This window comes from Pristis pectinata, chromosome 18 (genome assembly GCF_009764475.1).
Source record: "Pristis pectinata isolate sPriPec2 chromosome 18, sPriPec2.1.pri, whole genome shotgun sequence".
Taxonomy (NCBI): Eukaryota; Metazoa; Chordata; class Chondrichthyes; order Rhinopristiformes; family Pristidae; genus Pristis; species Pristis pectinata.
This window is the reverse complement of record NC_067422.1, coordinates 4,376,722-4,398,503: the sequence shown is the minus strand read 5'-3', so window position 1 is coordinate 4,398,503 and position 21,782 is coordinate 4,376,722. Positions and strand designations below refer to the sequence as shown.

Below are 21,782 nucleotides of genomic sequence, written 5' to 3'. Positions count from 1 at the left end.
CTTAAGCATGCCCAGCTTTGAGTTAATAAATCTGTTCTGAATCTCTCCTACTTGACACAGCAACAGTTCCACAGAACACAATGGTGGTGTTCTCAGTCTGAAGACAGGATTTAGTCTTTGCAAAGACTATGGAAAGATCACATCTGTCATCAATGTCATGGATATATCCATGTACAATGATAGATGTTGAGGAAGGGGTTCAGAATGTTTTTGTCTTGCTTTGGTTCTCTTATCACCAGATCCAGGGCCAGCCTGGTGGCTATATCCTTCAAGACTGGATCACTGATGATGCTTCTTTGCCACTCTTGATGATGACTTATGAAGTTTCCATCCAGAATATATTCTGTGGTCTTGTGCACTTGATGTTTCCTGCAAGTGTTGTTTAGCATGTGGAGTGTAGTGATTCATCGGCTGAGGGAAGTGGTAGATGGTAATCAACAGCAGGCCTCCTAGCCCTTGTTTAACCTCCTGGTGGCAGACTTCCTGAAGACTAGATTCCCTTGTGGCATTTGAACTTGTGTCTCTGGATAATTGGTCCAGAACCCTGAATTACTTGTGCCCTGACATTCACCGTTCAATCTTGTTTATCAATTGTTTGCACTGTCCTCTGGCTTTCGTTTGGTCTTTAAATCTTGGTGTACACCTTTTACTTCCACAGTGTTGTCTCACAAACTTTATTTCCATATATAGAGCCCTAATTCTAGTGAGCCTTGTTTTTGGATGCACTTCCACTTTTCTAGCAACTCCTGTACACAGTATACAGATTGTTGCACAATAACTGTTTATGCTCTGGGTCTGCAGGATGCTGGTTGAAGTTTATTTGAAAAGTCTCTGATGGTCTGTGGCATATTTCATGTACCTTTCAGAAATGTGGAGCATGAATAGGCTGTTTTGCCCTTAGAAACTGTTATATCATCCGTTAGGATCACTGCTGATCAATGACCTAACTATCGTTCAACATTTTCCCCATATTCCTTGGTAATGATTTTAAAAAATCGTAGTTTATCATCTGTTCTTGCAGTCCTCTAAGTTGGACTGACAATATGGTGAAGGTTTGTTTTTGAATCTAGGTTGAAATACCTGGTACATGTTTACTCAGGAGCCTCACAATAGCGTAGAGTTTCATTTTGCTAACCAGACCTTAATCCTAATCTACTGCTTGGGTACAAAAGGACATTGTGTTAACTGAAATAAACTTCCAGACCGCCATGTTGTCTGTTGATTAGTGATCTGCAAAATCCATGCAGCTTTGGAGCTCTTCGGAAGTGGTTGGTCGGATCTAACATTTTGGCAAACGTGGTTTGAATTTTCCTCCCTTTTGGTTACATTTTTTGGTTGGATTGTTTATTTCATTTACATGCCAAATTTATTTTCAGATGTTTGTTTTGTGAGTTCCTGTTTCCTTTACAGCTCTTCATCTTTTTTTCTGTGCTTTCTTGGCTGTGTTATTCCTTGCTGAATTTATTTCTGACACCTGTAGGGTTTTGATGTTTTTTCTTTGTGTATATGCCCTTTATTAACAGCTTTCATTGAAATTTTACTCAAATTCTTCATTTTGCTGGGTTTGGTTAGTATATTCTTTCATGTTCTTCAGCACTGTTTGAGTATTAATGTCAGCAAAAGGAAAACATCTTGTAACAGTGGACATAATTAAAGACATTTTGAGTAAAAATGATTAAAACAAAATGGCCAAATGGAGAAGGGCAGAGGGCTAATGGGGGAAAGGGGAAGCCATGGCTGCTGCACACACACACACATTTCATTCAAGGCTGAGGTTTTATGATTGTTCTTGAAGAGAACTCTCTCAATTAGAGCAATTCTGCTTATTAGAGTAATCCTTTCTAGGAAGGTAATTGAAGAAGCTATTTGGCTTTTATCTAAGTTAGGTGAAGCACCAGAATAGTCTGTTGCCTCCCTAGTGCCAGGGTCAGTGATGTCTCAGAGCAAGTATGGAACAATTTGAAGCGGGAGGTTGTAGTACATGTTAGTGCTAATGACAAGGGTAGAAAGAGGGATGAGGTCCTGCAGAGTAAATTTAGGCAGAAGGTTAAAAAGGTGGACTTCTAGGGTCATAATCTCAGCATTACTCCCTGTGCCACATACTCGCGAGGGTAAAACTAGGACAGGTCAGATGGATGCATGGTTGCAGAGCTGGTGCAGGAAGGACGGCTTTAGGTAATCAGATCACTGAGATTACTTCCGGGGCAGGTGGGACTTGTATAAGAAGGATGGAGTTGTACCTCAACTGGAAGGGGACCAATATCCTTTCAGGGAGGTTTGTTCATGCTGCTGGGAAGGGTTTAAGCTAATTTGACAGCAGGTTGGAAAACTCAGTTTGGCAGGTGGGGAGATTGATTCAGATATAGAGGATAAACCAAGCGTTCAGTGGACAGAGGCAGGATAGAGAGCATGGGAGGACTGGCAGGCTCAGCTGCAGTTATTTTAGTGTGAGGAGGCTCTCAGATAAATTAGATGAGCTTCAAGCAGGGATCAGCACATGGGATTATTGCAATCAAGATACATAGTCGAGTGAAGGGCAGGACTGCCTGCTTAATGTTCTGGAGTATAGAAGTTTCAGATATGATGAGGGGGGGGGGTGGGGGGAAGATGCAAAAGAGAAGAGAGAGTTGCACTTCTTTACAAACACTGGTTAGGCCGTACTTGGAGTATTGCGCGCAGTTCTGATCGCAATACAATAAGGAAATAAGTGGTTGCACTGGAGAGAGTGCAGAGGAGATTCACCAGGACGTTGCCTGGATTGGAGGACTTTAGTTATGGGAAGAGATTACATAGGCTAGATTTGTTTTCCCTGGACTGAAGGAAGCTGAGGAGTGATCTGATAGAGGTGTATAAAATTATAAATAGCACAGATAGGGTAGATAGTCAAAAACTTTTCCCCATGATAGGGATATCAAAAACAAGAGGGCAGAAATTTAAGGTGAAAGGAAGGAGCTTTAAAGGGGATCTGAGGTATAAGATTTTTTACATAAAGAGTTGATATTTGGAACTTGCTGCTGGAGGAGTTGTTGAAATTGAATACAATTACTACGATTAAGAGCACTTAGACAAGATATTTCAATTGGCAAAGCGTGGAAATGGTCCTAATGAGGGCATATGGGATTAGTGCAGGTGGGCCAAAATGTCAGTAAGGGTCCGTTTCTGTGTTGTACAACTCTGTCTCTATGATTCTAAATTAGGTTGCATTACAAAATCATGAAGTGATGCTTCATTTGTACAGAGCCTTGATCTAGAGTGCTGTGTCCAGCTTGGTGCAATTGTATGTTGTAGGGTTTACAATGTAAATTAATCAGAGTGATACCTGTAGCTTAAAGGGCAAATTATGCAACCGAGATGTAGAAGATTGACTTATGTACACCTGAAGATTTGTGGCTGAGTTTTGAATACAGTGGGGTGATCTAAGTGTGTTGTTTGTAATAAGAGTATTTAATGAAGTAATCTACTTCCTCTAGTGGAGAATTCAGACTGGGGTAAAATATTGGGAATGAAATTTAAAAAAAAAATTTTCATATGAAAAGTAATGGATATCCAAGTTTTCTGCACTTTACCACTCATAATTTTATATACCTCAATCTTGTCCTGTCTTAACTTCCTCTGCTCCAGGGTAAACAGACCCATCCTCTCCATTCCCTCCTTATAACTGAGATGCTCCATCCCAGGCAACGTACTGGTGAATCTCCTCTGCATCCTCTCCTGCACTATCACATCTTTCTTCAATCTACATTTTTCTCAAATTTTGTTCTCCATGCTTGCGCTTGCAGGGGCTCGAATTGAAACTTCCAAGCATAAGCAGGATATCTGTTGTTAAGGAATGTGGTCAAAGGCAGGTGAATAAAATTGATGAATAGATTGACCATGATCTAATTAAATGATGAAAATAGGCTTAAGGTAACAAAGTGTGCTACTCCCATTACTGAGTTGATATTTATTAAATTTACCTCAAAGGAATAAAAAATCTAAGAGAAATGCTGCTGTTAATCGGAGTCATTACAATTGTACAATGACAGTCAAGTGGGAGGAAAGGATTGCTCTCTATGTAATGTTGACTGTTTTGTTATGCTTTGAAGAACGCATCTTGCATTGTCGAGAAGCTCCCCATGGTGTGGACAGTGGCGGGAAAACACCCTGCTCAAATTGGTACCAGAAGTTCAAACTTTTAGATCAGGCCTTCAAAGTCAAAGTCATTTTTTGAATCTTTTATGTAGGAAGTATTTGGAGGGATTTATTTCATTCCTTGTTCTGAAACCCAAGTTGTTGTTTGACAATTTAATGCAAAACTTATTTGGATTGTGTTCCCAGGTGGTTTCTGAACCCAGACCAGTTATATCTTCTGATGACAGTGATTTTGAAGCAAGATTAAACAGTTGGAATCTTGGGGTATGTTCTATTTGTCTGTTTTGATTTTTGTATTACATAATACAGCATTTACAACACAAAAACAGGTCACTTGGTTCATGCTTACTTTTGCGTTACTTCCACAGTTCTTTAATCTCAATCCATCATCACATCTGATGGGTTCTCTCTCATGGGTTTGTCCAGCTTTCCCTTAATACATCCACGCTAGTTGACCCAACTATGCTAGTGAAACTCATGCTCTGAGCAAATAAATTTCTCCTAAACTCTCTGTTGGATTTTTAACTATCTTAGATTTATAGCTCCTAATTATGATCTTTCCTGCATGTAGGAGCAGCTTCTCCATGCTTACCTGTGGAACTCTTTTGTAATCTTGAACATACCTATCATATCACCCCTCAGTCTTCTTTCTTCTAAAGTGACCCGGCCTGTTAAATTTTCCAGCTGGATATAACTTTTCAGTTCTGGTGTCATTGCGATGTAATTTTGTACTTCCTGTAATGCTTTTATTTCCTCTTTATGATATGGACATCAGAATTATTCAGTGTTCTCATGTGGTTTCACCATGGTATGCCATAAATTGCTTAGGTAAGCTTAGATTTGTTGAATGTGACTAATGCTCATTCATAATATTTTTGTTGAATGGATTTCCAGCCATTGTTTTCTTCCCATTTGCGACTTTCTATTAACTCAGTTTGTGGTGCTGTGCATTAAGCTTTTTGAGGTACGATACATTGGGCCTCACTGATTATTTGTTTATTGTGTCTCATTCTGAAAAGGTTGCTCCCTATCCTTTTATGTCTCTCCTTCCTCAATGTTTTGTTCTCTAGGACCAAGTACTTTAGTTGTCAAACAACTCACCTACAGAGGGTGCAGTTGAAGCATGGAGGACGCATTTGGAGTCTCAGCTCTACCACCACTCAGCTCTTAAGTTAAGCTCTTAAATATGGATTTTGCTGATTAAAACAAATACTTGCTGACACATTTCAGTTTTGGGCTTCAATAAAATTAACACTTATGTTTTGAGTTATCTTTGGTTCAATTTCTATAACATTTACATTCAGCACTGCAAAGTTAAGTAATCATATAAAGAGTTAAAATTTTTCTTAATTCTCGGAACTCTGACAGATTTCTGGTTTGTCACATAAATAGAATAGCCAATAGCCACACAATAGCTTTGCAGTTCAGTGACTAACTCAATTGAGAATACAATATTAGTAATAAACAGATCAAAGGGAATACAGTCATCCCATATCCTTTAGTTGTGGCTTTGCATGAGAGCAAATAGATTGGTATTGGCCTCTACAAACTTCAAAGTGATTTCAGTAGTTAGTGAAGGAGACACCACAAACAGCTGCACCACTGAACTGCTCTGGGAAATTTACTGGACTACAGAGGCATAGAAGGCTACAGCTGTTGTGAAAGTACATAAGAAAATTCAGATCTCTTTGCAACTTTTATAATTGCATGTTTGGTTATTATGCAAAAATATCCTGATTGCCATAAAAAAATATACCATGAAACCAAGTCAGGTTGTAAATATATCCACCTAATTAAGTAACATGGCAGTAGTATTTAAAAATCTGAGACTGTGTGCCAGCTACAGTAAATCCTGGCAATCAGTGGTGGGATGAAAATTATTCATTCTCCGTTATCTGTCACAAAGAATTAATCTACTTTGCAAGAAAAGCAGTTTAAAGAGCCAGCAACTAAATGAAATTGTGTGTCTGTACAAAAATACAAACAAATACCAGGAAGCATAATCTCAAGTCGGCGGGTTCAAAGGATAGCAGGGAACAGCTTGAGCTTTGTTTTTGTGGTTTAGAATGGCAATTGAACTCTGATTAGAGGACAGATGTGTCTGTCCCAGGCTTTCATTATTGTGAGTTTAAAAAAAATCATAAATGCTCATGATAGTTTTTAAAGTATTTCCCTTGTTCTTTTAATCTCTTCCGCTGTACTTTCGTGAGTTCTGGTAGATGACAAACACCCATGGAACCATATCTTAGCTAATGTTGTCAGCCTTGGAAGAGAAAAGGAGGAAACTGAATGGAAGTGAACACGTTCCTCTTCAAATGTCGCATGCCTTGTTGCTTCCTGAGTTGTGAAGCCAAAAGGTTGATTTTTTGGTCAGGTTCTGCCAGGTCATTGTTTTGTCACTCTTAAGATGGATGGAGTTAATTACCATCAAGATCTTCCCTCTCTACATGCTGGAAAAAACCTCATCTATTTCTGTCAGGATGGGGAATTTAGGGTTCTGGAGGCATTGCATTGAATTCCCAGTGTGATAGACCTACTAGAATACTTCAACAGCATCTAGTAAACCCACAGCTTCTACAATCCAGAAGGATGAGAATAGTAGACTGGTAGAAAGACCTGCAGGTTCCTCTCCAAGTCTCACAACTTTCTTTATTGTCACTGCATCTAAACTGTGGAACCTCTCTGCAACAGTACTATGGGAGTACCTTCACCAGAATGACAACATCCAGTAAAGTGAATGCTAAATATACAGAATGACAACTACAGAAGAGGAGAATGTCATATTTCCTATGCTATACTGGAGATACCTAATCCAACTTCCCCATATCCTTTCCACTATTTCCTGAGGAAAAATGAAAGTTACTGAACCTGCATACCATATGTTAGGACACCTAATTTTCCCTGATCTCAGTAATCTCTCACAGCTCAGTAAAAGTCATTTCCCAGCTCAGTAATCTCTCACCGCTTAGGTTTTATTTTTTCTACCAAAATGGTTAATTTCACATTTCACCACATTAGAACCCATTTTCCAGATCTTTGCTTCCTTACATAATCTATCTATGTCCCTTTGTGGCCTCCTTACGTCCTCTTCACAACCGGTTCTCCGCACAGGTGAGGTTCTGGAGGATTGGAGAATGGCTAATGTGGTACCATTATTTAAAAAAGGGTAGCAGAAACAAGCCAGGAAACTATTGCTGGAGGGGATTCTGAGGGACAGGATCATTTGAAGATAGGGTCTGATTCGGGACAGTCAGCACTGCTTTGTGCATGGGAAGTCATGTCTGACTAACCTCTTGGAGTTCTTTGAGGAGGTACCCAAGAGTGTAGATGAGGATAGGCCAGTGGATGTTGTCTGTATGGACTTTAGGCCCTTGACAAGGTCCATCATGGCAGGCTGGTCTGGAAGGTTAGATCATATGGGATCCAGGGAGAGATAGCTGATTAGATTCATAATTGGCTCAGTGCTAGAAAGCAGAGAGTTATGGTCAAGGATTGTTTCTCGGATTGGAAGCTTGTGTCTAGTGGTGTGCCATAGTGGTTGGTGCTGGGACCTTTGTTGTTTGTAATTTATAAAAATGATTTGGATGTGAATGTACAAGGCATAGTTAGTAAGTTTGCGGATGATACTAAAATAGGTGGTGTTTTAGACAGTGTAGAAGTTCATGAAAAATTACAGGGGATCTTAATCAGCTAGGTATTTGGGCTGAGGATTGGCAAATGGCTTTCAATCCAGATAAATGTGAAGTATTACATTTTGGGAGATCAAACCAGGGTAGGGCTTGTACAGTGAATGGTAGGGCCCTGGGGAGTGTTATGGAACAGAGGGACCTAGGAGTGCAAGTGCATAGTTCGCTGAAAGTGGTTTCACAGGTAGATAGGGTGGTGAAGAAGGAGTTTGGCATGCTGGCCTTCATCAGTCAAGGCACTGAGTATAGGAGTTAGGAAGTTATGTTGCAGTTATATAAGATGTTGGTGAGGCCGCACTTAGAGTACTGTGTACAGTTTTGATCACCCTGTTATAGGAAAGATGTTATTAAACTAAAAGAGTGCAGAAAAGATTTATGACGATGTTGCCTGGAGTTGAGGGCCTGAGTTGCAAGGGGAAATTGCATAGACTAGTCCAAATACGCACCACTTTCTACACGCAAAGGTGGTGCATATTTGGAATGAGCTGCCAGAAATAGTGGTTGAGGCAGGCACATTAGCAACGTTTAAAAGCCATCTAGTTAAGTACATAGATAGGAGAGCTTAGAGGGCTATGGGTCAAACACAGGCAGATGGGACTAGCTCGCTGGGCAACACATTTGGCATGAATGAGCTGGCCTGTTTCGTTGCTGTATGATTCTATTCCTATGCGCCTTAGTGTCATCAGTAAATTCAGCAACCATACCTTGGGTGTCCTCATTCAAGTCATTTAGGTAAATTGTTCAAAGTTGAGGCACACTGATCCCTGAGGCAAACTGCACATATCTTGTGAACCAGAAAAGACCCATTTCTGCTTATTGTCTGTTTCCTGTTAACCAGTCAATCTTCTTCCACATCAACATGTCTTTATGAACTTTTATTATTATTTATTATACCTTGAGTTTTTTTTTAAAGTCTCTGTCCTCTTACTGTTCCACCAACTAGTGTAAATAATGAAATCTTTGGATTACCTGCTCAAAGCTTCTGTATTTTAAAACTTTTGTTAGATACTTCCATTAATTGTTTCTGATCCTTTGGAGAAAAATGTTTTAGAGCCTTTCTTCTTTATTGCAATCTTGAATTTCCAATTCAGTCTAGTGGGCGATTGTATTCCATTTCTAGATGCAATGAAAATTCCAGCATCAGCTGCCTTTTCTTGCAAGGAATTTACAATGTCCATATGCATTAGCAGTCAGGCATGTAGGTGGTGCTATGAGTTGTTTCAATATTAATTGTCATGTAATGAACACTGAGATATTGACTTTTTAGTAGAATACGAAAGAATATAAGATAGTTTGATGTATTTCGTAGGTTGTAATAAAGAAAACCTAAATATCTTTCTTAATCTTTGGAAATCTTTTCCTCAAAGAGTAGTGATAGCAGAGCCTTTGAACATTTTTAAGGTACAATGTGGCTTGGATGCACAAAGACCATAACACATACAGAAAGAGTCTTCATGGGCTTGTACCTTATTGTCTGCCTGCACTGCACTTTCTCTGTAACTGTAACACTTTATTCTGCATTCTGTTATTGTTTTCCCTTGTACTACCTCAGTGCACTGATGCGATGATGGCATGCAAGACAAAGTTTTTCACTGTACCTCAGTACATCTGACAATAATAAACCAATTTAACAATTTAACCACATGCCCTTGATATTCTAAGGTATTACCTTCAGTATCCTGAGGGTCAGCTTTAATCAGAAACTTAACCTGACTAGTAACAGAAATGCTGTGATTCAAGGAGCAAATCAGATGCTGGGTATCCTGTGGTGAGTGACTCACTTTCTGATTCCTCCAAAGATTTTCCACCATCTGCAAAACATATCAGGAATGTCAAGGAATGCACCAGACTTCACTGGAGCAACAGCATTCAAGAGTCTTGGCTCCTTCTAGAACAAAGCAACTGGCTTGATCAGCACCCGTTTCACCATATGATTCTTTTTGTCTGTTCCCAAACCTGTTGATTTCTATTATTTGCATCGGGAAGTCGCTACTTGCATACACTTTTCCAGGTTGTACACCATTTTTCCTTTACTGATACTGGATAAAAGTACTGGGACTCCTTGTCTTATGGCAGTATGAGCATATTATCAAACTCCACTGCCTATAATGTCGCTTCTAGCAGCAGTTGTGAGCAATAAATTTACTTCATCAGAGAGTATTTGAGAAAATTGAGTCCTATATTGCATCCAACACATCTGTGCTGTCCATTGAGAATGCTTTGCCACAACATGCACTGTTGGTATTTTGGTTGAGCTTGGTTTCTTCTGTATTCATAATGTGGTTATTTTGGTCAAGCTGATCGTGATGATGGCTGTCCCTTCCTTGCAATATTTGTTCTGTTTCTTTGCCACAGAAGTCTTGCCATTTTTAGCTGTGTTACATGGTACTTCAGCAGATAATTAATGAGGAGCAAATAACCAAGGAAGGACAGCATAAAGCTTGCCCTGTTTAAAATCCTTTAAGTTTAGTGAAAACTGAACGAAAGGTTAAGATTAGCAATTGTAATTATTGGAGTCACATGACCAGTGACAATGTCATTTGCCATTATTTCATTTAATAATAAGATATGCAATTGGCCACAACTTGATTCCCAATTAATCACAGATAGCCAATATATCAAAGTTATTTTGTTTTTAGCTCAGCTAGGTGGGGGGAAGAAATCTATTTATTTATTATTAGAGCATCGGGGAAGTATTTATTTATTAATTGCTGTTCCAGGAGGTGGTTAAAGAACACTCCACTGTCTTTGAGCTTGTCAGACTTTTTAGTAGACCTTTGTGTTGTAATGTACAACACTTTCCATTTGCACATCATACAAACTCCTATTGCAACTTTCAATCCATTTTAGGATACTTAAGATCTACTTGTTCAGTAACATTCTCACGTGCATTTCATCATGAACCTCAATGTTTTTAGAATTCTCAATAAGTGTGAAATTCCTAGCTTCTCATTTTTTGATTGGGAGTTGGTTAAGAATGTAAATTCTGTCCCCCTCATGTAATTTCATAGATTATTAAAACACACTTAAGAGTTGCCAAGAGCTTGTTTTAACATTGAAGAATGATGAACTACTATTGTCTTCACATGCTCTTACCCCACAGAGCTTGTATCCTCGTACCTGGTCACTATCCTGTCCCTCCTGGTCCAATCCCTTCCCACCTAAGTCCGTGACACATCACATGCTCTACAACCCTTCCATAGCTTTAAGTCCCCTGGCATGCACAACCTCATCTTCACCATGGATGTCCGGTCCCTATATACCTCCATTCCCCATCATGACGGCCTCACCGCCCTCCGCTTCTTTCTTGACCAGTGACAGAACCAGTCCCCTTCCACCAATACTCTCTTCTGCCTGGCTGAACTTGTCTTCACCCTAAACAACTTCACTTTAGATTCCTCTCACTTTCTACAGACCATGGGCACTCGCATGGGGCCTCAGCTATGTCTGCCACCTTGCTAACTACATTGAACAGTCTCTTTTCCAAGCCTACTCCGGCCCCATTCCACAACTCTTTCTCCGCTATATCAGTGACTGCTTTGGTGCCACCTCTTGCACCCGTGCAGAACTCGACAGCTTCATAAATGTCACTACATATTTTCACCCTGCTCGCCAATTCACTTGGACTATGGACTATCTCTGACACCTCTCTCTCCTTCCTTGATCCTTCCATCTCCATCTCAGGAGATTCCGTATCCACCAACATCTTCTACAAACCCACTGATACTCACAGCTACCTTGATTACAGCTCCTCCCACCCCGTCTCTTGCAAGGATGCTATCCCTTTTTCTCAGTTTCTCCCATGGTGAGGCTTTCCACTCCAGGACATCTAAGATGTCCAACTTCTTTACTAACCGTGGCTTTCCCCCTACAGTGGTCGAGAGAGCTCACACTTGCATCTCTGTCATTTCCTGTACCTCTGCTCTCACTCCCACCCCTGCCAGACCCAACAGGGATAGGGTCCTGCTTGTCCTCACATTTCATCCTACCAGCCGACATATCCATCGCATCATTTTCCACCATCTCCAATGGGACCCCACCAGCAAGCGTATCTTTCCCTTTCTGCCTTGCACAGGGACTGCTCTCTCCGGAACTCTCTAGTTCACTCCAGCCCCCCACCCATCCCACTCCCACCCTGGGGACTTTACACTGCCTCCACCATAGATGCAACACCTGCCCCTACATCACCTCCAACCAGGGACCCAAACAGTCCTTTCATGTGAGACGGAGATTTACCTGCACCTCCCTTAATGCCATTCACTACATTCGGTGCTCCAAGTGTGGCCTCCTCTACATTGACAAGACCAAATGCAGACTGGGTGACTGTTTCACAGAACACCTGCGCTCTGTCCGTAACCGCGATCTGCATCTCCCTATTGCCAGTCACTTCAACTCCCCCTCCCACTCCATCACAGATATGTCAGTCCTCGGCCTCCTCCACTGCCAGGAGAAATCCAAGCACAAACTGGAGGAACAGCACCTCATTTCCCATCTTGAAACCTTGCAGCCCAATGGCATGAACATTGAATTCTCCCACTTTAAGTAATCCCACAACCCCCCCAACCATGCCTCATCTTTTCTTCCCTTTCCTAGCCCATCTCTTTTTTCTACCCCCCCCCCACCTTTTTCCCTCCCTACCTTTGACCCATCCCCTGGTGGATCTGCTCTCTACTCCTCCCCCACACCTGCCTATCACTATCTCTTACCTGCATCTACCTATCACTTCCTTGTGCCCATCCCACCTCACCTCTTTTGTCCACCTATCACTGCTCTGCTTTTCCCTCCTATATATTGGTCTTCCCCTTTTCCTATCTTCAGTCCTGAAGAAGGATCCTGACCCAAAAAGTTGACTGCCTGCTTTTCTCCACAGATGCTGCCTGGCCTGCTGAGTTCCTCCAGCATCACAGTGCTTTTCATCTAGATTCCAGCATCTGCAGTCCTTTGTTTCTCTACTATTGACTTATCTGTGTTTATTCCAGTCCTGACTCATTTGTGAATTATGCAGGCTCATTCATATATGGTCCACAGTTAAGCTGTGAGCACCTTCATGGTAGTTCCATCAAGTTTTAATTTGGATAACATTGATACCAAGATTTCATTGTGGTGTAAAATGAAATTGTGTACTTTCACCAGATGTTTTCACCAGTCTCCAATAATTTTCAGGCATAGACATGTTTTTTGGGATGAAGTACTTTTCTTGTAAATTATTGAATACTTTCTAACCTGAAGATGTGATGAGGCTTGCTTAATATGCACATGCATGAAATTACATAATTAGTCAAGTGCTGTAATTTAATAACTAGATGATTCAGTATCCCCAAAGGGTCAAACTTGGAAACTTCCCCACCCTGTTTCAACAGTGGTATTGTCACTCATTGTTCAAATAAAAAGATGCAAGAAATAGAAAAACAAGGTGCTGTTAAAGGCCATAGTGTTGAGAACTATCCATAGATGATAAAGCAACGTTCAGTTGAAGTGAGACCTGTTGTATCATCTTAATGTTGTTTGGAGATGGTATACTAGAATATATAGTTTGTTAGTCATATTTATGCTGAAGTACTTTGCATTCAAAATACTTCATGTCTTTACGCAGAGAGTGGTGGGTGCCTGGAATGCACTGCCAGGGGTAGTGGTAGGGGCCGATATTGACAGGGTTATTTAAGAGACTATTAGATAGGCACATGGACAAAAGGAAAATAGATGGTTATGGGAGGTGAATTAGAGAGGGGGATAGATTAAATGGGGATAAGGTTTATAATATAGATTGGCACAACATCGTGGGCCAAAGGGCCTGTACTGTTCTGTACTGTTCTATGTTCCGCTCTTTGCCCAGAATGATCTTAATACTTCAGAATTGTGACAATTTGGAAGGAGCTTTTGAAAGTTATTTTCACAGAACTGAGCTAACAGTTTTTAATCACAAAACTTTCAAAAGATCATCTTCTGAAAAAGAGTTGAATAGATATTTGTGATTTCACTGACACAAAATGAATAACACCTGCACCAAATTGAGAAAATGTGCAATTGTTTCATAGATCAGAGACTGATTTTCACATGTTGAGTTTTGGTGTAGTCAATTCCGTGGTCACCTCTCCAGTAAATAACATACATTCATTCTTTGGCTCAGATATTTGTAGCTATTACTTATTGACTGAAAACATAATATTGCTTTGAAAGTAGAGTAATACCTTGAATGTACAGGTTCTCTTTTGAGGAAGGGTTGGACAGCAGAGTGGACTTGGATTCGCTGGAGTTTAGAAGAGTGAGAGGGGACTTGATTGAAACATACAAGATTCTGAAGGGTTTTGAAAGGATGGATGCAGAAAGGATGTTTCTATTTCTGGGAGAATCTAGAAATGGAGCTACTGCTTAAAAAATAAGGGGCATCCCATTTAATACAGAGATGAGGTGAAGCTTTTCCTTTTAAAGGATCATGAGTCTTTAGAACATTATTCCTCAAAGGGAAGTGGAATCAGTGTTTGAATATTTTTAAGGCTGAGATAGATATATCTTTAATTATCAAGGGGGTGAAAGATTACCGTGTGTATGTTGATATGTGGTGTTGAAGCTACAATCAGAAACAGCAGAGCAGGCCTGAGGAACTGAATGGCCTACTCCTGTGTATAATGCATATGTTTCACAGGTTTTGATTACCTTCTAGTGCTACATCTGAGTAGATATTGTGAATGTGTGAACCCAGACAATCATGGAGGGCACTGTTGTCTCCAAATGATGGTTCAAGGACATTCCAGAAAGACTTTGGAGAACAAACAGACTTAAGAACAATGGTTAATTTTATTTTCCTTCAATACCATATTTATATTATATCAAGGACTTAGGGCCAGTGAGCAAAGACACTACCTGGAACAGCTTTGGCTGTGAAGCCAAAATATTGAGGAACTTTTATTAGCTGAGCTGAAAGGTTTATTGCGTTGGTCTTGTTGGACCAACAAAATAAATTTAATTTCTTTTTGGTTAGAATGTGAAGATATTATTTTGTGTTTTTTCAATCATTTCATGGTGCAATTTAGATTTTATTCTTTTTTTTTTGTTTTGGGTAGGATTTGAGTAATCAGCTCAATATGTTGGGGCAACTCCAAAATCAATTATGACTAGTAACAAGCAAATTGCTTTGTAGGCATCCTTTCCTTTGAAGTTAGTTGAAAGTGTGTTTGTGTGTGAGAGTTAAAAGGGAAAATAAGAGCTTCACAGTCAGTAACAACTTTGACATTCTTTTTGTTTTTACCAGATTGAAAATCCCAGATATTTACGAGAGAAGCCAATACCTCTGTCTCCGGTAGGTGTTTGATTCTCAAATGGTCATGGATAGGGAGATTGAGGAGACAAATACAGTAAAACTCTGATAATCCACTGTCCGATTATTTGGATATTACAGATCGTTCGACATCAGGCTCACCAGGTGACGCTTACCGTGCTCCTGTTCAATTAACCAGGTCCCCAGTTCCCACGCTTCCTTTCCACTCACTGGGGCCCCAGTTCCCATTCCACTCTCAGGAGTCCCAGTTCTCACACTCCCTTTCCATTCTCTGGGGCCCTGGTTCCCATGCACCCCTTCCACTCCTTTGGTTCATACGTTCCCTTTCCAGTCAATAGTGACCCAGTTCCTGCGCTCCCTTTAAGCTCACCTGGTTTGCTGGAAAATTTATTGCAATAGTGTGCTACATCTTTAAAAAATGAATTAAAAGTGTATTGGAGTATTAATAGAAATAACATCCAATAGGCCAGAGAATCTGCTAGTCTGGCATCCAAAGTCCTGAGAGTGTCAGATTATCAGAGTTTTATGTATTGGATATCAGGATTATGAAATTAAGACTCCCTTATCCTCCAATACCACAATCTTTTCACTGTACTCAATGTTTTATTTTCTTATTTTTCTACAGATTTTACCTAAAGCAAACCAGGGGAATGTTAGCACATTCTGCAGTGATCAAACTCTAGTTCGAATGCATGAGAAAGAGGTGAGAATATATGTGTGCTTAATGTCTACTATAACTCAAACAGTGGGACCTATTCATTTGATGTTCAGTAAAATAAATTTCTCCATCTTAAAATATTGTTGCATTATTTAGGGATCTCTGCTAGTCTCAAAGTGCCATTTGCAGTTGAGTAGATTTGGAGAAGTTTATTTCAGACTCAAACAGTGGGAAAATTGGCTTCATAAGTGTTAATGTGTTTTGGTTTGAGTTTCCAACTTGGCAGAACTCTTAATTTTAGATCTACCAAAAGAAAATCATTGCGCTGCTCTTTTGGCCTACCAAATACAGAGTTTAGCATTTGGTCCATGACAGAAGAATCCTCCTACATATTGAAAGCTAATTAGGTCAATAGATGAGAAGTCATAATTGGCCTTGATGCTTCTGGCCTTGAGAATCAGCTTGGTCTCACAAAGCTGCTTGCCATCCAGCAAATGGTTAACATTGTTTAAGAGCAAACTTGGTTATAATGTTCAGTTGGCTTATCCGCTGGATCCTGAATTTTATACTTCTGTTTGAAGCATTATTCTTTAGTCTGGTGTTTCAAGAGACATTTGTGGAATTGAAACCCACCAACATCAATGCTTCATGAGAAAATAGAATAAAAACAGACCGCTGAGGACAGGAAAGTTCATGGATTGGTTGAATATTGTGGGACTGTCATGTATCAGTTGATAAAATGTGTAAGAAGAATTGGTCAATCTCACTTGATTGTAGCAAGGTGTTTCTGTGAAATGTGAAGTGCGGTGTTTACAAGTTAATTCTGAATTTTAAGAAGTGAAGTGATTAATGTGTCCTTTATTCCCGTCATGTTCCAATGATTATTATTGATTTTGTTTAATAATGAAATTATTCAACAATGTGCTGCTACAAATGTGTTGGAGGTGCATTGGGGATGTATTGGTTCAGATTTCGGTTTGCTGTGATTTATGCCACTGCCTTTTTCTTATTTTAAAACTGAAAGCAGGTTGCAGTGAGCATAATCATGTGTCAGAGGGCATGCAGAAATTGAAAAAGGCTCCACTTCCTTGCTGCTGTTGTCCCACCTCCTGTCACCATGATACTCCACTCTCTTTGATCAAGCGCCTGTGGATCCCAGGATTGCTTCTGTCTTCCATACCCTGACCTGCTTCCTGTGGAGAATGTCACAGTGCGGACTGTTTGTACTCTCTATACATGTAAAGCCACCCACCAGTGTAGGTGCTGTTTTTAAATACTTTTGGATAAATCCAGTCTTGCTTATGTACTGCTCCTGAAGGTTTAGATACCTTGTGACGAATGGGAGCATAATTTTTAATACAGAAATTATTCAGTAATCTCAATTAAGAAGGATGTGTGTTTATAGTTAATACATTCTGTAGTTGATTCAGAGAAGTTCCAAAGAATTTAGCGTGAATTATTTTGGAAATATAATTGCTGTGATGTAGGGAAGCCAAAGGTTCTGCTTCTGATTATCCTGGGACACCTGTGATCCAATGGCTTTTCAATAAATACAGCATTATGCACTGATCGTGTATTGAGAGGTGAAGCGATATCATAAGTTTCAAAAACAAAGCTCAGAAGTTTGTTTCCAATATATAAACGTGATTTTATTCTTCTCAGTTCAATCTGTTTGCAAGCTGTCACCATCTTTTTTTTAAAATTACTTACTTGTAGTTGGTTTACTAAAATATCAGAAAATGTTGGCAGTGGATTAATATAAAAACTGGTGGATATTCTCAGCAGGTAGAATCTAGAAAGGAAAACAAAATGATTGTTTCAGATGGCTGGATGAAAATAATTGTTTCTGCACAATGTGTTTGGCTTGCTGTGTGTTTTCATATTTTCTGATTACATCTTGAACCTTCATTACTTGTGATACTTTGGTTTTTATATGGCATGCTGTAGAGAATGATGAAATGGGCTCACTCCATCAATCCTTACCTTTGCTGGTAGCTAACTTACTGGAACTTAGAAATGTTTCCACAGTGTTACTGCTCTTGTTTTTCTTGGTGGCAGAGGTCTCAGAGAGGTGAGTTGCTGTCTTACAAGCAATGGAATGTATTTATTACAGTTATAACCTTATGGGGATTGAGGGGGTGAATATTGCATTGAGTGTCTTGTCCACTGATCAAACTAGTTACTCTGATTTGCATGATGCCAAACTTCTCAAATTGTCGTGACTGCATCCACCAAGGTGAAGTAATGAGTGTTGTATCACACTTCTGACTTGACTCATATGTTTATTGGAGAGAGAGGGAGAATGTGTGCTTATCATTACTTTTTTGTTTTTGTGGAGGTCAGAGGTAAGGCACTCATTACAGTAGTACCTAACTTCTAATCTGCTTTTGTAGCCATGATGTAGATCTGCTGTTTCAGTTTCTTGTTAGTGGTCATCTTTATGACAATGACATTGGGAAATTTGGTGGTGATAATTACAATATTTAAGGTTGAATGTTTATGGCTCTAATTTTGCTTGTCTGAAATGGTTAAAACTTGCCATTTAGTTTATATAGGTGTTCCCTGTCACATTAGCTCAAGCTTCAAAGTCATCTTGTTTCTTATGGACTGCATTGCTATTGGAAGTTTTCTGAAAGATTGTGAACAGTTATTAACAGCTCACCTTGTGGCCTATGAAGAAGAGAAAGTTATTAGCAAAGCAACTAAAGAAATCCCCAACGAACTCCTGTTGTGACGTTCTGGACTCAGTAAATGCTTCTAGCAATCGTGGCATTATCTTTTGTATCAAGAATTACTCCACAAAACTGTGACTTATTTTCTAACTTCACTTTTGTAGGACTCTTTTCTGTCCTGGTCAAATGTCAACTCGATGTTGAAACTATTCTTGGTCTCCTCTGGTGTTTGGCTGTTGCAGTTTCCCAGTTGTTATCATACTATCCATTTAACTTTTTGCCACATATTACTTTCCAGAAATAAATCAGGCAAAGATGATTATTCCTCTTACCATAATTTGAAATAAGTATGAACAAAAGTTCCAGCATGGAATTTTATTGTATATTAGGAAATGGTTGCATAATGCTCTTCTACTGGCCTAACTGAATTATCTAGATTCATGTATTCAAATTCAACAGGTGTGGTTAGGCAGTTTCAACTCAATAAATTAAATACAATACCAAACTTTCAGTATCAAAACAATGACCAGATTGTCATAAAAACCCATCTGCTTTATTGATAATGTTACGGACTCAGTGAAAGTCCCTTTAAGATAGAGAGTGTGTGTGTATGTGTGTGTGGGGCGTGCTTACGTCAATAGAAGATAAAGGACGTAATGACGTTGTTGAAGAAGTCAGAAGAAGAAGAAGAAGAAGAGAGAGAGAGAAGGGAGAGAGACACCAGCCTGCTTGTTTTCTCTATCGATGGATGAGAAACAATAACTGTGTTTGCTACTGAAATCCATGTATGGAAGTTGGAAGTAATCCGGTGGAGTTCACTTTGTTGCTGACCTGTAGAAGGAAACAGGTATTTGTGTGTGGACGACCACGGTTCGGATGCTTTTCGGGGTGAGGAAGTCACTACCGAGTAAACACTGAAGTGTCGTTTGGGTTCCATCGTGGAACATTTGGATTTCGTATGTACTCTCTCTATGTTTTTCTACATCTACATCTTATCTTCAGACAACGGTGGTTGTTGAAGAAGCCCTTGCTCATGTTTCACCTTATGGCTTGTGGAACTGAACTTTAAGAACCATTCAGGAACTGGGAGTTTTGGACTTTGTCACACACACACACGAAGAGTTTAGTTTTGGGGTTAACGTTCGAGGTTTAACATTCTTGAATTCTAACATACTAACATTTTTTTTAACTTTTATTTTACGTATTATCATAAGTAGTGATTAATAAAATAGTTTTTAACACTGAATCATGCTCAGTGTGTTTCTTTTGTTGCTGGTTCGTGACAAAATTGGGGGCTCGTCCGGGATAGTTCCCAAGGTTAACGAGTGTCGTCTGGGATTGTACCCCAGATTGACGAGATTTGTTCGAGATTCAATCCAAAGATTTTTGAGGGAGGTCTGATAAATTCTTTTTAATTGGCTTGTGTGTGTGGAAACCAGCAGCAATGGATATTAAGGCATTTTTGGAGTCACCAACCCAAAAGGGATTGGAGGTGGCGAAAAAGGATGATTTGATAAAGATTGCTACAAGGCTAAACCTTACAGAAGTAAAGCAGTCTATGAGAAAGGCAGATATTCAGAGATTGATAGCTGGCCATTATGTGGAAAAGAAGGTGTTTGAGAAGGAAGTGTTAAAACAGTTTCCTGGCAGTGAAATAGCAATTTCTGAGGCACAGGTGCAGCTGGCAAAGATAGAAGCTGAACGAGAACAAACCCAGTTAAAGATAGAGGCTGAACGAGAGCAAACCCAGTTAAAGATAGAGGCTGAACGAGAGCAAAAGAGATTAGAGGCCAAACGAGAACAAAATAAATTAGAGGCCGAACGAGAGGAAAAGAGATTAGAGGCCGAACAAAAGAAATTAGAGACTGAACAAAAGCTAACTCAGATGAAGATAGAGGCTGATCTAGCAATGAAGCAGATGGAATTGAAGAGGATGGAGCTGGATAGTGAGGAGAAGGAGAAACAGAGGCAGCATGAGTTACAAATGAAGCGTAGGAGTTCGGAATCTGATTCTGATGATGGTTTTTCAGCCAGCAGGGAGGTTCGATTAGTCCCTCCATTTGAAGAAGATCAGGTTGATCAGTATTTCCAACATTTTGAAAAGGTTGCTGTGAGTTCAAACTGGCCAAGGAAAGGATGGGCTCTTATGGTACAGAGTGTGATTAAAGGTAAAGCTCAAAAAGCTTATTCTGCTTTGTCTGTTGAGGATGCAGCTGATTATACCAAGGTAAAACAAGCTATATTGAAGGCCTATGAATTGGTCCCTGAGGCTTATAGACAAAAATTCAGAGACTTGAGGAAATCTGCAGATCAGACTTATATGGAATTTGCCAATGGAAAGAGAATATGTTTTGAACGATGGTGCCTGGCTAAAGATGTAGATGGGGATTACGATAAATTGACAGAATTGATACTGGTGGAAGACTTTAAAAGATGTGTTCCAGCTGAATTAACAACATATTTAAATGAAAAGGCAGTGGAAACTTTACAAGAAACTGCTAGGTTGGCAGATGATTATGCTTTAACCCATAAATCCAAATGGGGACAACCTAAAACCTTTCAAAAGAGTTACAAAGACAATCCAGGTAAACCGGAGATTAAATTGGGAGGTAATCAAAAAGGAAAGGATGAAAAGAAGCCAGGGCTGGAGAAACCTGTTGAGCGTACTTGTTATTACTGTAGGAAACCTGGCCACGTGATATCTAATTGTGCCCTTTTGAAGAAAAAGAAGGAAGCTGGGCCCAATGCTTGCTTTCAGGCAATTAAAAATCAAAAAGGTTCAGGAGATGCTGTTAAAGATCAGTCCTTGCAAGAGGGAAAAGCGGAAAAGTTGGAGGAGGTGAGAAAGGAATTCCGTTCGTATGTATCAGAGGGTTTTGTTTCACTGAATGATGAGTCACCCCAGGTGCCAGTGAAAATTCTTAGAGATACTGGGGCTAGTCAATCTCTCTTGCTGGACAGTGTTTTAAATTTTGGTGAAGAAAGTGACACTGGTGAAGTAAATCTAGTACGAGGCATTACAGGTGAGACCATGTCTGTCCCTTTTCACAGGGTGATTTTAAAGTCAAAGTTCGTAGAAGGACCAGTCGAGATAGGGATAAGACCTAGTTTGCCAGTGGAAGGAGTTTCTTTGTTATTGGGAAATGACCTTGCAAATGGAGAAAGTGATCCTGTGGTACGGTTAACAACCAAACCAAGGATTGATGAGTCTGAGGATGATTCAGATGTTTACCCATCATGTGCGGTGACTCGAGCTAGAGCTAGAGAATTAGCCAAGACAGACAGTCCGGTGCAGTCTGATGTAGTTCCTTGTGACAGTCCTAAACAGGAAGAAAATTTTGATGCCTTATCTGAGACTT

At 39.8% G+C, this 21,782-nt stretch overlaps 1 protein-coding gene across 5 annotated transcripts in view; it reads left to right on the top strand.

Moving 5' to 3' along the window:
• cep112 (centrosomal protein 112) overlaps window positions 1–21,782 on the top strand; it is a 408,417-nt gene that overhangs the window by 77,057 nt on the left and 309,578 nt on the right. For 4 of the 5 annotated variants that reach the window (XM_052032681.1, XM_052032683.1, XM_052032680.1 and 1 more), the window contains 3 exons: window positions 4,318–4,395; window positions 15,067–15,114; window positions 15,719–15,796. In XM_052032681.1, the coding sequence (XP_051888641.1) occupies window positions 4,318–4,395; window positions 15,067–15,114; window positions 15,719–15,796 (204 nt within the window). The remainder of the gene's footprint in view (window positions 1–4,317; window positions 4,396–15,066; window positions 15,115–15,718; window positions 15,797–21,782) is intronic. The other variant, XM_052032682.1, reaches the window with a different exon arrangement.